This window comes from Pelobates fuscus, chromosome 1 (assembly GCF_036172605.1).
Source record: "Pelobates fuscus isolate aPelFus1 chromosome 1, aPelFus1.pri, whole genome shotgun sequence".
NCBI lineage: Eukaryota > Metazoa > Chordata > Amphibia > Anura > Pelobatidae > Pelobates > Pelobates fuscus.
Genome location: NC_086317.1, coordinates 333269103 through 333285608, shown reverse-complemented (window position 1 = coordinate 333285608; position 16506 = coordinate 333269103). Strand labels below are relative to the sequence as shown.

The 16506-nt window shown below is 39.5% G+C and overlaps 1 protein-coding gene across 1 annotated transcript in view; it reads left to right on the top strand.

The window, feature by feature from the left end:
- POGLUT2 (protein O-glucosyltransferase 2) overlaps positions 1-10642 on the top strand; it is a 66676-nt gene extending 56034 nt beyond the window's left edge. Inside the window, exons 9-10 of the mRNA XM_063459956.1 lie at positions 4251-4355; positions 10493-10642. Of these exons, the coding sequence (XP_063316026.1) occupies positions 4251-4355; positions 10493-10510 (123 nt within the window). The 3' untranslated portion in view covers positions 10511-10642. The remainder of the gene's footprint in view (positions 1-4250; positions 4356-10492) is intronic.
- The last annotated feature ends 5864 nt before the right edge of the window (positions 10643-16506 follow it).

Genomic DNA, 16506 nt, shown 5'->3' with positions numbered 1-16506 from the left:
GGCACAAATTGCCTACAGAGTAAGATCACAGAGAAAGAACTCTCTCCTAAAATGTTTTAAAGGTATATTCATTTTATATAGAAAGTAAGGTGGTGACAAAACATGCTTTTCTAATTTCCCAGTTCTATGCCAGAAGAGTAATAGGATTATTGGTCAATAATGAGTTTCTAAATGAAATGCCCTTCTAGTTTAATTACATTTTAATGACTTTTTTGTGATCGTTTCCCTCAATTGTGTTGCATTAAGTTTTATGCTTACTGCTAAAATCTGCTGAATTGTTTTCTTATAGATTGAAGAGTAAACTATTTAATTAATGACCATTATACAGCAGCCTATAATTCTAGATTGCAAAATTGCATCATATTCTGCCAAGTTCAGTAGCCAGTGTCATCTAATTTAGAGCAGGTGGCAAACCTGACCATTATTGACCAAGGAATAGAGTTTACATTGTAGGCAGTAGGCCTCTATATATTATTGATGGTGCTTATTTGAGTCCGTTCCTGTGCAAATATCGAAGGAGAAGCATGTGTGGGGGGTGGGAAACAAACAAACTAACGTACAAAAAAACACATACATTTCTCTTACCTTGTCAACGTGCTGTCACTGTGTATAGTCCATTTAGTTACAAGATGAAAAATTAATTAGTTTTAGTCTCCACTCTTTGAATGCATCAGGTCATATGATTTGTTTGTATTATAACTTTTTACAAAATTATTGCATACTTGATAACCTTTGCCAAATTGTTACATTTCCCATCTCTCTCTTCCCTTCCCTTTTTCTTTCTTTTTTTTTTTTTTTCTTGCCGATTGTAATATTCTGTAGGTTAAGGGCTCCAGTTCATAGCATTTTCTTCTGACTTTTATTGGCTAGTGCTTGCAGTTTGTGAAATTCCTGACTAGACAATCTCATGTATTTCCCGAGCAAAGATTTGGTATGTTCGTCATCTCAAAATGAGCCTAAAATTTCAAGCTTGATCAGTTTATCTTTTTTACAAGTTGTAGCATTCACCCATCTCTTTTATCAGCAATTCTCCCACCCCTTATTTTGTGCACCATGGATGGCAAATGTTTACAAAAACTCTGCCCCTCCCTCGCTCTTATGGAGACCCTAATTGACCAAAACTATTCACCTTCTGCAATTTGAAAACAATCTATTGCCTGCAATCTAGTGTCACAGAGTCCAGTCCTTGATATCTACGAAAGTGGACTTTTAGGTTTGATATTTTTTGCTTACTAAGTTTCCATCTACCAGTTTACAATTGTGATTTGTTTTTTTAAAACTGATTTTACAATCCAAGTAGAATGTTACCTTGAAATATTTAATATTTAACACATATTAAGATGTTTATTGCCTAAACCTTCAGTTTTATAGTGTTATCGTCATCGAGGCCAATTGTAGTCGAGGCTTTCTTTGAAAGCAACCTCTTTGGCAAGGATGAATATCTTGCTTATTTATGACAACCATAAATCACATGCAGCAAAGCAATTTACAATGTCATAATTAAATGTCTGTAATTTGCATGTACTCTATCCTTGAAGTCTCAATTGCTAACAGAAAAATTACTGATCAGCAAAGAGTGCAAATGGTGTTACCTCTTGGATAAGAAGAACCCCTAGTTCTTCTAGTTCTAAATAGGATTTTTATTATTATTATTATTATTATTTGGCATTTATACAGTGCCAACATATTACACAGTTCTTTAGTTTTAATATGGCGATATACGGCAATTAACAAACTATTACAAATGTTAATAGGAAGAAGAAATGAATGTGGACCCTCAATGAACAAGCTTACAATAGGATAAGACCGCATTATTATACTTTGTATCATTTTTCACAATTTCTGATATTGGATTGTTTAATTATTGCACTATTAATTACTGGCTGTACCTGATAGCCTTCTCGCTTAAGGTAGTGGAAGAGTGATTTGGAGCCATGTTAAAAGAAAACTCCAAACACCATAACCACAATAGTGTGTTGTGGTTGTTATAGTGCCAATAGTGCCCTGGTGACCACAAATCTAAGTAGACAATGTGTTTTTAGAATTATTTGACTTCTTACCTTGGGTCACCATGGAACCACTTCTTGCCTCCTCTACAGCCATCAGACCAACCAGAAGTTCTGTGCCATAGTTAAGTATGGCAATGCAGTGCAAGTTCATTGGTTGAGAATGATCAGCTGACACTCTCAGTGAATGAGCTGACCCTGCAAGACTTGGTTCAGGAAAGAGAATGAAAGCTCCTTAACACAGCAGGTGAAGACCCTGACACCCAAACCAAAACCCACTAGAAACACAGCATAAATTGACAATAATAAGTGTGCTTAAAAAGGCTGGATTTAAAGGGAAACTATAGTGTATTCCTAGCACTATAGAACCCTCTGGACCCCCTGTCCTCGCTTCCCTCCCCCCTTCCCCGCAGTTGATAAAGGGTTAATTACTCTTTTGTTACTTACTTGATTTGAGCACCATTGTCCCTCAGGGTGGTTCAGGCTTTGCCTCCGCTCCTCCTTTGCTGATGTCATCCGTTGGACGGACCTAATGTACCTAATAATCCAATGCTTTCCCATGGGGGTTTAGCTGATGTTGGATGTCCTCATGCAAAGTTTCAGTTAGCGGACCAAAAGTCCTTTAAGGATCTGGATGCACCTCTTGTTGCTGTCTAGTAGACAGCCACTAGAGGTGGAGTTAACCCTGCAAGGTAATTATTTCAGAATCTCAATAACTGCAATAATTATAATTGCAGGGTTAAGGGAAACAGAGGCACTGCACTCAGATAACTTCAGTGAGATGATGTGGGCTCGGTGCCTATAATGTCCATTTTTAATGGTAAGGATAATCAAAGAGCAAGTCAAGATCGAGGGCAGTAGAAGACAGGATAAACGGAATACGCAAACCAAAAGTCTTGAGCACAGAGATCAGAAAAAATGATAAACTATCCAAGGTCAAAATCACAAACCAGAACTGAAAAGAAATGCACTATTGAGTCAGCAATAACCACAAAAGAGCACCTGGCATTTGGCAGACATAATCAAAAGTGAAATTGTATTGGTTTGAATCATTCCTGTGCGCCAAATGGTATGATAGCAACTAGGAGCAGACTTCATGTAACCATGACGCCAGAGTGACCCAACCAATACTTGGTGTGTATTCCAAGTTGCATAAAAACTGAAGAAAGACTTGACTCTTCAGGTACACTCTTGGGAAGTCTTGGGAAGTACAGTCTTGGGAAAAATGCAGGAGTGACACAACTCTGCATGAACACTTGGAGTTGTGTCAGTAATGACCCCAGATTGATGGGCCCCCAAACCATTATGAGTGTTTGTGTGGGTATAGCATGCTGCACCAGAATTAATATCACAAGGGAGAGAGATGGCCATATCCTGCATGACACTCGTAAGCAAGTAGTTGAAAGGAAGAGGGGAGTGGTGCTTGGTGGACTCTCAAGTTAGAAGTCAAACCATGTTCTTTCTCTAACAGTTTTTTTGTGAATGGGGAGCTAGCAATTGGCTGAGAGCCATCCGCAACTCCCTCAAGTTTCGAGAACCTCCTGACACCGTAACTAAACTGTGATAAACTTATGGTGCCCTGATTGTGCCTTTAACCATAGCTACCCTGCATAGAAACATAAAGGCAGTTGCCTAGTACAATATAACAATAAAGATTTACTGCACAGAACTTATTTAACAATTCCCACCACGCAAATCACACTTAAAGAACATTGTACTTATTGCACATATAGGCTTTTCCACAACAGGTCTTTAACAATTCACATGTAGTGGAGAGAGTTGCAAAACATATCCATTGTTTTGTGCTAAAATGGTTACTCTAATCCAGTGCTGGATTAAGAGTCTCATGGGACCGGAGCTAAACGTTTTGATAGGCCTTATTAAATGAGTATATTAAAGGAACATTCCATGCATCACAACCACTACAAAGTGCCTTAGGTGGTCATGGAGCCAGGAGTGCTCTGGTGCCCTCCATTGCTAGTATTTCTAAATATAGGTACACATTGGTTTATTAAACTTCTTTATTGTAATAGAAAGGTTTTACAAAGGTATTAAAGCTTTTCTTTCTTTCTTTAGACGTATCAGATTAACATGGTTTTGAAGAATTAATTTCTAACTAAAAACCAAAGAACACATTCCTTCTTATATTCTCTCTCAGTATTACAAGGTCACATGCTAGTTTTTATGTAACACTTGTAAACTCCGATTTTATTTTAGTCCAGTTAATTTTTTTTCCCTGTGTAGGCTTATGCAAGATTACAGATTAATGAGCCTAAAATAAGAGATGGTATGGAACGTGTAGAGCTGTCACATGATCACCTCTTCCCGTGTCAATGCCAGAGAAATGAGGTGCGTACATCTTTTTTTCTGCACTCATTATTTTGTAAAATATCATGTTCCTAACATGTGTTGTTGCCTAAAATGACCCATTGTAGTTTCAAATGCATCCCTTTGATATGCTACTAGAATGCTGTGAGTGCTCTCCCTAGGATCTATGTCAAAACATTTGATACCCCCAGGGCTTTCGCAGTCCAGACCCTGCTTGCTGAAATTGTGCTTCCACAGTACCAGTGTCAATCTCATCCATATTTGGACATCATTGATTGTCTAAGCATCTCAGCTGGCATGCTCTATGCTTCAATGCCATCCAGACAATCAGTGCTGTCCAAATATTGATGAAATTGATATTGCTAATCTGCATTAGCAATACAGTGGTAGCAGGCTGTCATAGTGACACCTGGTTTTGGTTAAATGTCTCGAAAAGAATCCTTCGAGAATCAATGTTTTTCTGTTGGCAGAAATAGCAGCAAATGCATAAATCCATTTCAAGATTATTGGTCCTGTCACCTTTGTAAATAACCCCTGTGCAGGTGCTTCCTTAAAATCATTGCTGCACTACATGATGCAATTTTTCTATTCCGTTTTTCCTATCAGATTAGAGGCAGTGCTTACACCATAGGGATATCCAATCTGGAGGGAAAAAACAGGCAGGCAAATCTCCAAACATTTTAACCCCTCCCCTAATTACCTCCTTTCCAATAAGTAGCAGCTCCTCCTGATCATCCCCAGTTCTTTGCCTGCCTTCGGCAGGGGAGGTTATGCAGGAATGTTCTCCAGGAAGCAGGTGAGAAGGGCTGAGGCTCGGGAGGCTCTGCTTCCTTGATGTTCGGGTAAGTAGCGTTTAACACGCCGGACGGCGTGGTCCCTCAGAATTTATTCCGTCTCTTGCCGTGCCAGGTGCCGGTCTGACGAAGGACGCAGGCGTGCGTCGGCTGGGAGGTCCTGTCGGTGGAACGCACACACAGGTTGCGTTGCGTTCCACCAGGGAGTCGCAGAGCGCTATGCACATGCGCAATGCGAACCTGGATTCAGGCGCCAAATTTGAACTTGGCGTTTTTGTTTGGTTACAGGACTTAAAAGGAGCATTACCAGCAGCAACCTCTGTTTGCCAGGAGCTCTCAGAACGGTTGCAAAGTGTGTTTCTCACCTGCCCTCCAACACACTCTCAGGCCATTTAAGGTAAGACTGATTAGTTTTTATTTAAATGGTTCTAGCCTGAATCTTTAGGGAAAAGTTTTGTTTATTTTCCCTTGTTTGTTCTGTTCCCAGTATATAATCCTGAAAATTTGGATAAAGTTGCTGAGAAGGGGAAATGTACATCTAGCCAAGCATTTAATGTGCTCTGTGTGTGGCCATCTTATGCCAGATGGTTGTAAAAAGGAAACTTTGCTCTGTGTGTTCAAAGAAGCTTCAGAGGAAGCACAAAGAACAGAAATGTCCACTTTATCAGCTGGTTGCAACAAAGTATGCAGCAAACAGTTGTGGATATGTGGTCAGCAGCATTACAGACAATCCAGGCTTCGGTTGCCCAGGATTCTCAGATTGTTATACATGCTAACAAAAGCCTAAGATCTTGGGAAGTTCCGATTCTAGTTTGGAACTAGTGGTTCTGAGTATGGCGATAATTCAGCAGTGTCTCATCAAATGAGGAATCTGCATTCCCAGTAGAATCCATTTGGGGTATTGATTAAAGAAGTGCAGTGGCATTTGAACTTGAGGAACAGGGTAGAAGTCCAATAGGTTTCTTTTTCACCCACAGATTGGGGAGTTGATTTAAAAGATTGGAAAATTCCCAAGTCACATGCTGTTTATTGGCTAGACAGTTTTTAAATCTCTCTTTTCCATAGAAGCGGAACAAGACTGTAAGCTGGATACTATCCCTGTAATGGGCGTTCCTATTGCTCAAATAGGTAAGAAGACTACATTACCAATTGGAGATTCAAGCGGGCTCAAGGAGGTCATGGATAAACGCATGGACTCCTCCTTAAAGATGTTGTTCATCTCTTCTGCAGCCCAAGCTAAAGCTTTGATTACGGGGTCATCCGTTACCAAGGCCCATAAACTTGGTTGGAAGAACTAGAAAAGGTATATACGGGAGAAGCTAAGGAAGACCCGTTAAAGCTATTAAAAAATATCAGTATGGCATCTGATTTTTTTTTTTAGTGGATGCCTCTGCAGAAAGCCTGAAATTATCGGCCAAGAATATAGGTATTTCAACAGTCGCCAGAAGAGCGCTTTGGCTTAGAAATTGGTCAGCAGATGCGGCATCTAATAATTCACTGTGTGAACTGTCTTTTGAACCAGGTAGACTTTTCGGTTCATAACTGGATGAGTTGCTGAAACAGATGAAGGAAGGAAGGAAAGCTTTACCAGTATCATATAGGAAGCAGTTTAGAAGCCGTAACGCAGAGACACTTCCCTCATTTAGAAGTTCCTTTCGTAGAAACTATTTCAAGGGTCAACAGAAAAGAGCCTTTGATTATAGGAAGAAGGAAAGGTTTACTGCCAAGAGAAATAAAAAATGATGACGCCAGGCCTGTAGGTGGAAGGTTGAGTCACTTCCTAGAGCACTGGAAAGAGACAACATCGGATCGCTGGGTCCTTACAGTGATGGAGCACGGATACGCTCTAGAATTATCACAAGCCCCAAAGAACATGTTTCTATGTTCCGAGATTCATTCTCTAGATATGGAACTCCCTCTGATGCGGGAAGTATCGACTCTGTTACTAAAAAGAGTGGTGGAAGAAGTTCCTCTAAAGGAAAGACATCAAGGCACCTATTCAAGACTTTATTTGGTGCCAAAACCAGATGGTTCGTTCAGACCTATCCTAGACCTAAAGGCCGTAAACAAGCGGATTATCAAAAAGAAATTCCTCATGGAAACAGTAAAGTCAGCTGCTCTGCTTATTCACCCATAAAGTTGGTTTGCGTCCCTGGATTTGAAAGATGCCTATCTTCATGTACCCATAGCAGAATCCAGCAAAAGTTTTCTACGGTTGCGGTGTGCTGCCAATCGGTAACCAAACATTACCAATTCAGAGCACTGCCTTTCGGCCTGTCATCAGCGCCCAGAGTATTCACAAAGCTTCTAGTAGTAGTTTCAGCTTTTCTAAGAGGTATGGGCATCGCTGTCATTCCATATTTGGACGACTGGCTGTTCATTGCAGAGTCCCAAGTTCAACTACAGTTAGACCTGGGGACAGCCATCAAATCGCTGGAAAAGCATGGCTGGCTAATAAATTTCAACAAATCGGAACTAGTGCCAGTTCAAAGGATCCAGTTCTTGGGTCTAATTTTGGATTCTATCGCGATGAAGTTATTCCTGCCAGAAGAGAAGATACTAAAGATCAAGCGGTTAATCCGGAATCTCAGAGAAAAAAGTGTGTTTTCAATCAGAGAAGCCAGGTGCTTGCTGGGTCTGTTTACAGCCTCAATCCCGGCAGTCGGTTGGGCAAAAGCCAGAATGAGACCTCTACAAAGAAACATTCTGCAAGTCTGGTATCGACAGGATCTCGGCCTAGATGGGCTGATGAGGTTTAACGATCTATCTTTGAAAAGTCTGCAGTGGTGGACATTTTCTCGATTCCTCCATGAGGGTCTGTCAGTCCGGATGAAGTCCTTCACTATCATAACAACAGACGCCTCTGCGCTGGGCTGGGGGGCCCATCGGGGAGACATAAAGAAGCAGGAGTCCTGGCAAGAGAAGGATATGAGAAGTTCCTCGAACTTCAGGGAATTAAAGGCCGTATGGATGGCACTCTTGGCGTTTCAGTTTCTCATCAAAGATCAACATATTCAAATTCGTTCAGACAATCGAACGACAGTGGCATATTTGAACAAACGGGGAGGTACGAGATCAACAAGATTAGAAAGCCTTTGTTCAATAATCATGCTGTGGGCAGAAGTGCACCTTATGTCAATCTCTGCAGTTCACATTTTAGGAAAGTTCAATGTGGTGGCAGATGCCCTGAGCAGGCATCATTTGAAACAAGCAGATTGGTCCCTGTCATGCAGAACTTTCAAGTTCATCACAGACCGCTTCGGTGTTCCAGAGATAGTCCTGATGGCATCCAGAGTGAACAGGAAGACAAGACGTTTTGCATCCCTAAATCCAGCAGACAGGCCGGATTTCATAGATTCCCTGTCAGTACCATGGAAGTTCAACCTGGCATATATCTTCCCGCCAGTAGTGCTTCTTCCCAGAATACTTCAAAAAGTAAGGCTGGAAAATGTAAGTGTTATCCTAATCCTTCCATGGTGGCCAAGAAGAAGTTGGTTCTCGGTTCTCCTGAACTTTCCGGGGGCCACCTTTTGGAAGCTTCCTCTTTCAGGAGTAATTCTAGAGGACGCCATGGTGCCTCTTCCGGCCCTTCGGAGATTCCGTTTGACGGCCTGGTTTCTGAACTCCAGATTTTAGAGGGTAAAGGTCTGGATCCTGAAGTTATAAAAAAAAATTTTTTGGCATCTTACAAGGAATCTACTTCAAGGTTCTACGTTAGGATTTGGAAGTTTTTTCAGCGGTGTTGTAGGTTTGAAGTCAACCCTGTTTCCGCGTCCATCCAGAAGATTCTATGCTTCCGTCAGATGGGATTTGCAAAGGTCTTAAACCTGCTTCATTTAGATTACATGTTTCTGCTATCAGTTTCTTCTCCCTCAGATGTTTCACCTCGAATTTTCTGATTTCAAGGTTCTTCAGAGCTCTGACACGTTTGGTGCCCTTTGTTAGGGAAGCCTGTCCTCCCTGGGATCTGAATTTGGTCCTTTCCGCGCTTTGAGTACCGTCTGTTGAACCATTGGAAGAAGTTTCCCTGAAGATGTTTTCGTTGGATACCGTTTTTTTTTGTTTTTTTTTGGTGGCTATTCGTCAGCTAAAAGAGTATGTGAGATCCGAGCGCTTCGGGAGTATTTTCCCTTTTTGGTTTTCATCAGGACAAGGAGGTTCTGAAGCTCGATCCTTCAGGTATCACTAAAGTTTTTTCTGTTGCCAATGTCAACCGAGAAGTGGTTTTGCCGACCGTTTGTCGGAATCCGTCTAATGCCTTGGTAAGTAATTTTCACTGCTTAGACGTAAAGATATGTCTTTGGCAATATCTAAAAGCTACGGAATCCTTCCGGTAGGATATCAGTATGTTTGTCTTGTTCATAGGCACAAAGAAAAGGTATGTTGGTTTCGAAGAGTTCTCTGGCTAGATGGCTGAAGGATTGTATTCTGTTATCTTATTCTAAGAGTAGCACGGAATTTGCAGGCCCTATAAAGGCACATTCTACTAGAGCTGTTTCGCCGTCATGGGCTCTGCGTGCAGCTGCTTCTCCGTCTCGAATTTGTTCAGCTGCTATTCGGTCCTCTCTCCATTCGTTCTCAAGACACTACAAGTGGGACATACTGGCCTCGGAGTATGCAGCTTTTGGGCGCAGGGTGCTTCAAGCAGTAGTGAACTGAAACCCGCCCTCAGGATCTGCTTTATTATATCCCTATGGTGTAAGCACTGCCTCTAATCTGATAGGAAAAACATAAATTTTACTTACCGAAAATTTCTTTTTCCTGAAGATTAGAGGCAGTGCTACAATTCCCGCCCCTTTTTCTAATAAACTCAGTAATTTTGCAGCTATTTGGCTTATGTATTGTCTGGGGATGATCAGGAGGAGCTGCTACTTATTGGAAAGGAGGTAATTAGGGGAGGGGTTAAAATGTTTGGAGATTTGCCTGCCTGTTTTTTCCCTCCAGATTGGATATCCCTATGGTGTAAGCACTGCCTCTAATCTTCAGGAAAAAGAAATTTTCGGTAAGTAAAATTTATGTTTTTTAAAATGGATAGATGCTTGCCCTACTGAAGACCAGTGCATTTCAAACAACGTCTTACCACTAGTCACCGTTTTATTCTTGTCATTCTTTGGATGACTTGTGACTAATCACTAAATACCGGACTGTGATTCTTTAAATCCTATATCATGGACTGTGGCCGATGAATCTTTGAGCAGTGATTTGAGAAGCACTACTGTAGACTGCCATTTATAAGAGACCTAGTTATTTGAAAAACAATAATAAAAAAACATACATCAGTGATGGTCACTATCCCAGTGCATGGAATAGGTGAGAAATTGTTTGCAAAAAAGTGAAGTGATAAAACTACTTTTTATGTTGCAGGACAAGGATGAACTCTGAACCTGAACCATTTCTATTCTGATGCAGTGTCCAATTCAAAGATATGGCTTTTTTTTTTGAAAGGCTAATCTATTGAAGTAATATATCTAATACATTTTGTAATGTTTTACATAGCGTTTCTTATATCTGAGCAAAAAATAATAATTATACTATACAAATTTGTTTACACAATAAACACTTTTTTTTTTTTTGCTTAAATGATATGCCCTGTTTATTGTAATGGGTTCTGGTATACTGCATATGAATTTGTATGTCTGTGTTTATGAATAGTGAGACTTTTGTATTTCCTGTTAGGTAAAAGAGACTGAGAATACATGAGTATAAAATAATGTATTCATTTACTGTTTCTGGGAGAGGTGAAAGTGTTTATACTGCTGATACCTTATGCTGACTGAAATTTTGTCGGTTTTCTCCTTGTTAGTCTACTGCCATCACCAAAATAAGTGTTTTTATGATGCCAGTAGGATGCAGGCACCATCCTATTCATCTGTGACCTTCACCTGTGTCTTTCCCCTTCACTTGCCATTTAACATTAGCAGTATGCATTGTCTACATTTAGATAACAGTGATAGATTGAGTGAGTGTGTCTCGCTCTACTACTACTCTGATACATATACCATTTCTTTATTTTCAAAATAGTTAGTCAATTAAGTACAAAGAGTATAAATACAAAAAGTATCAGATTAAAAATATACATTTACATGTCTTTAAGAATGAGATACATATTTCAGAATGTAAAGTTTTTGTACGAATAGCTATGGGACTTTTTCTTCATATGTATTTTTAGGTGTAAATTCAACATGCCTTTAAAGTTTGGTAAATATTTATGCAAATAGTCAAGAAAATGGGGGAAAAAAAGAAAAAAGAAAAAATATTCAAAACCATTTGAAACACCAAACGATCAGTCACACATCATACATACAAGGTCCTATAAGGGGCGGGAGGGGAGGGACTCCGTGAAAATTCCCGTCTAAACTAAACTATTATTGTTCTCTCTAAAATGTCTTCCAATGTTTCAGAGCTTCAGATATTTTAGATATTGGAGATCATCTCGAAAGAATGCTTCCTCCATTCTATATTGGTAATCTATTTGTTGCAATATCTCTGTCCACCTACGTGCAATGCAAAGTTTTACTGCTAAGGATATAGGCACAATTAAACAATTCTGGATATGATTTCCCAGAAGCTGAGTGTTGAAAAGAAACATCTGAGGAGATAAGTCGAATCTAATCCCTAATAAGGATATTAAAAGATTTTGTAGAGACTTGATGGTATTGTTTAATTCCGTGAATCCCCACCAAATATGTGAAAAGGAGCTGTCATTAACTACACATCTCCAACAAGTTTGTGACAAATTAGAGCAAACTTTGTGTAGTCTAACAGGGTTTTAATGCCAACGCAATGTTAATTTATACAGGGTTTCTATTAAATTCATACTGTGTATGTTCTTCCTTACTAGCAACAAGCCCTTTATCCACTCCTCATAGTTTAATTCAACGTTCATCTCCTTTTCCCATTTAATCCATGGTAAAAAAAAAATATTGTGGCTGCAATTGGGTAAAGAGATTGGAAACTCTAGAGGTAGTCTTTTATTTGTAATGTTTAGTTAGAAAATCGATTAAAGGATTTTCTGTTTTTTTTTTAAATAAAGTTTTTCAGTCTAAAATAACTAAAGAATTCACTAGGCAGAAGATCATATCTAGACTAAAGCAAATCAAAAGATAACAGTATTCCATGTGGTGCTAGATCATTTATATCTCCTATGTCCAGTTCTATAGTTGCTAATGGCATATTTGACAAAAGAGAGTTTCGTAATCCCAAAGATGTAATCTTTAATTTGTAAAGAAAATTGTGTAAATGTCTCTGATTATTGTTTTTTGAGTGAAAGTAAACCTACTTCTTTTACCCTTAGGATCTATAACTAACCAAAGTAAAAAGAAAGGTTCAAATTTCCCAAGTCTTGTTTTTCAATCTCCAACCATATGGGTCTGGGGGTTATAAAATTATTCCAAGCAATAGCATGTGTTATCATATTATTGTTATACAAAGAATATATATCGGTAAAAGATAAACCTCCCCTTTTGAAATCTCTGTATAAAATCTTTGAAGTTATTCTGGGGTTTTTATCCTGCCAGATAAATTTATTAATTATTAGTTGAATTTCTTTAAATACAGTATTATCAATTCTACATGGTGTATTTTTAAATAAATACGTAATTTTTGGAAGCAGGTAAGATCTTATAATGTCTGCCCTGCCCGTCCAAGATAATTCCATCAGTTTCCAGTTTGATAAAGTATTTCTAAAATCACCTAATTTAAAATTATAATTTTGTTTTATAATTTCATCAAGATCCATATATACCAGTCAAATTTAAATCTTGATTTGATATACTCAAAATCAAGTATAGGTACTTTGTTCAATAATATTTGGGTTTTATTAAGATTTGGTTTAAAATTAGAAAAACTGCCATATTCCTCAATCAGTTGAAGTACTTTAGGAATAGAGAGTTTCTGATTCACTAAGGTTAAAAGAACATCGTTCGCATATAAGGTGAGTTTACATTCTAATGTTCCAATAGTTATACCCTTAATATCCTTATCCTGTCTTCTCAAATTGGCCAGAGGTTCCATCATCAGGATGTACAGCAGTGGGGTAAGAGGACAACCCTGCCCAGTGCCGTTTCTAATTTTAAACTAATCTGAAAGAAGCATATAGCCCGAGATCCTAGCTGTAGGTTTGGTGTACAAAAGCATAATCCTCTTCCTAAATGTACCCTCGATGCCGAAGGCTCCCAATACCGCCAATTCACCCAATCAAAGGCGTTTTCGGCATCGTGGGTCATCATAATAGAGTCTTCCTCTTGTAAATTCATATGATAAATTATATTTATTACCTTTCTGGTATTATCGCTAGTACTTCTTCCCTTAATAAACCTACATTGATCTAAGTGGATTAAATCTGGGAGAACTTCCTTCAACCTCTCGGCTAAAATTTGAATAAGTTTTTATATCCAAGTTAATAAGGTATATTGGCCGGTAATTTGTAATAGAAGTAGGATCTTTATTAACCTTTTGGTATTGGAGTAATGGTAGCTTGTAACATTTCAGATGGAATAATGTTACTAGAATTAAATTGGCTATATGTTCTTAATAATAAAGGTGATAGTTTTTCAAATTTCTGAAAAAAACCTGCGGAATACCCCTCTGGCTAAGAAGACTTGTTTGATTTCAAAGAATTCATACAATTTTTAATTTCTGATATTGATATAGGTTTATTCAAAGAATCTCATTTATTAGAAGAAATGTTAGAAAGTTTGAGATTATCTAAAAAAAATTGAAATTTCTACATTAGAATTACTATAATCATCTAAATTGTATAAGGATATGTAATAGTCCCTAAATGCTTGGCTTAGCTGTTTGGGAGTTAGAAGCTTTTTTCCCTTCACCACATTTTTTAAAATAATGTCTTAACTTTTTATTTTTAAACTAATTTGTTAAAATTTTACTGGATCGGTTAGCGGCATAGTACCATTTTTGTTTTAAAATTAGGATGGTTTTATTCATTTTTTCAGTGTCTGTTCTGCTATATCTTCTCTCACCTTTTTGATCTGTGACATGGTGGAGGGATCTTAGGTGACCTTACTCAATGTTTCTCCAAACTTTTTTTTGTTTGTTTGAGTACCATTTAAAGGAACACTATAGTCACCTAAATTACTTTAGCTAAATAAAGCAGTTTTAGTGTATAGATCATTCCCCTGCAATTTCACTGCTCAATTCACTGTCATTTAGGAGTTAAACCACTTTGTTTCTGTTTATGCAGCCCTAGCCACACCTCCCCTGGCTATGATTGACAGAGCCTGCATGAAAACAAAACTGGTTTCACTTTCAAACAGATGTAATTTACCTTAAATAATTGTATCTCAATCTCTAAATTGAACTTTAAATCACATACAGGAGGCTCTTGCAGGGTCTAGCAAGCTATTAACATAGCAGGGGATAAGAAAATCTTAATTAAACAGAACTTGCAATAAAGAAAGCCTAAATAGGGCTCTCTTTACAGGAAGTGTGTATGGAAGGCTGTGCAAGTCACATGCAGGGAGGTGTGACTAGGGTTCATAAACAAAGGGATTTAACTCCTAAATGGCAGATGATTGAGCAGTGAGGCTGCAGGGGCATATTCTATAAACCAAAACTGCTTCATTAAGCTAAAGTTGTACAGGTGACTATAGTGTCCCTTTAATACTTACACTATTTAATGCAATGCTACTTCCTAAATGTCTCCTCATCTGGCTTTATATTCACATTTCTTTTTTCTAACCTCATTTTTTTTCCTCTTGCCTGCTCACCCATGTCTCCCTGCCATGTTAGTCTCCTTTAAATTTGTTTGCCCTATTTTCTACCTTGATTATTTCATTCTCCCTCCCTTTCATCACATTGTAACAATAAAATAATCATACACCTGTAACATTAAAGGATCACTATAGGGTCAGGAACACAAAAATGTATTCCTGACCCTATAACGTTAAAACCACCATCTAGCCCCCTTGGGCCCCTCATGCCTCCATGAATATAGAAAAGTCTTACTGTATTCAAGCCAGAAGCTGTAACCCTGCATGCTGTTTGCCTCAACAACAAAAAAACAAGCAGTCTGCTGACATCATCAGCAGTGGTAGCCTGGTCCAACCACAGTGCTTCCCCATAGGATTGGCTGAGACTGAGAAAGAGGCAGATCAGGGGCAGAGCCAGCATGATTCAAACACAGCCCTTGTCAATCAGCATCTCCTCATAGAGATGAATTCATTCAATGAATCTCTACGGGAAAGCTCAGTGTCTGCATGCAGAGGGAGGAGACACTGAATGTTTGGTTGCATTTTGGACAGCCATAACCCAGGAAGGATTTCTAACAGCCATCTGAGGAGTGGCCAGTGAAGTTATCACTAGGCTGTAATGTAAACACTGCATTTTCTCTGAAAAGACAGTGTTTAGAGCAAAAAGCTTGAAGGTAATGATTCTACTCACCAGAACAAATTGAACTAAAAAAGCTAGAATTTCTGGGGACATTGTGTGAAGTGTTCTTGCCTCCACCAGTAGTCTACAACTGGAGTGGGCGGAGTAACTGGGTGGAGTGGCTTGAGTAACTGTTGTGTGGTTGGAGTGGCTGGAGTAACTGTGGAAAGGTTGGACTGGGCAGAGTAACTTTATGAAACATTGATTAGCTGTATTGTTGTAACATTGTAAATATATTTCTTAAATGTGATAGTGCTCACTTTTGTGTTATCAAAACTGTAGGAATGACAGCAGTTTAGAGAATGTGTTTCATCTAGCAGCCTCTGTGTTCTGGAACACTCTGCTGACTGCACACACACCTGGGTTCCTATGGCAACTCACTCTACAGCAAGGGCAGAGAAGAGCGGCTAAAAACAAACTTCTCCAAATTGCTCACTTCACTGGTGGCAGTGGCGTCGCTAGGGGGGCGGCGAGGGGGCCATGGCCCTCCCTACATCATGCTGTGCCCCCCCTTGGGCCCCCCAAATGCCAGCAACTTGCTGGCCATGTGTCTAAATGATATTCTCTTGGGCTGTAACAGTGTGTGACAGCCGAGGGAATGCAGGAGAGAGGAGCTGGAACAGGGCTGGGGGCTGTCTGTGGCCGGAGGGAGCACTGACAGGCTCCACGGCACAGGCCCCGCACCCAAACGAAGCCCCGCCTCCCGCACATAAGCCCCGCCCCCGCCATTAAGCAGCAGCCCATGCTGCTGCTGGAAAGGATGAAAGATGGCTGCCTGACCCCCAGCAACAGCCTCCAGTGACAGGTAGGCTTAATGTGCTTGTGTGTGTGTGTGTCTGTCTGTCTGCTAGTGAGGAAGCATGTGTGTGTGCATGGATTCAGCAGTGTGTGTGTGTATGGACTCAGCAGTCTGTATATGTGTGTGTGTGTGTGTGTGTGTGTGTATGTGTATGGACTCAGCAGTCTGTGTGTGTGTGTGTGTATGGACT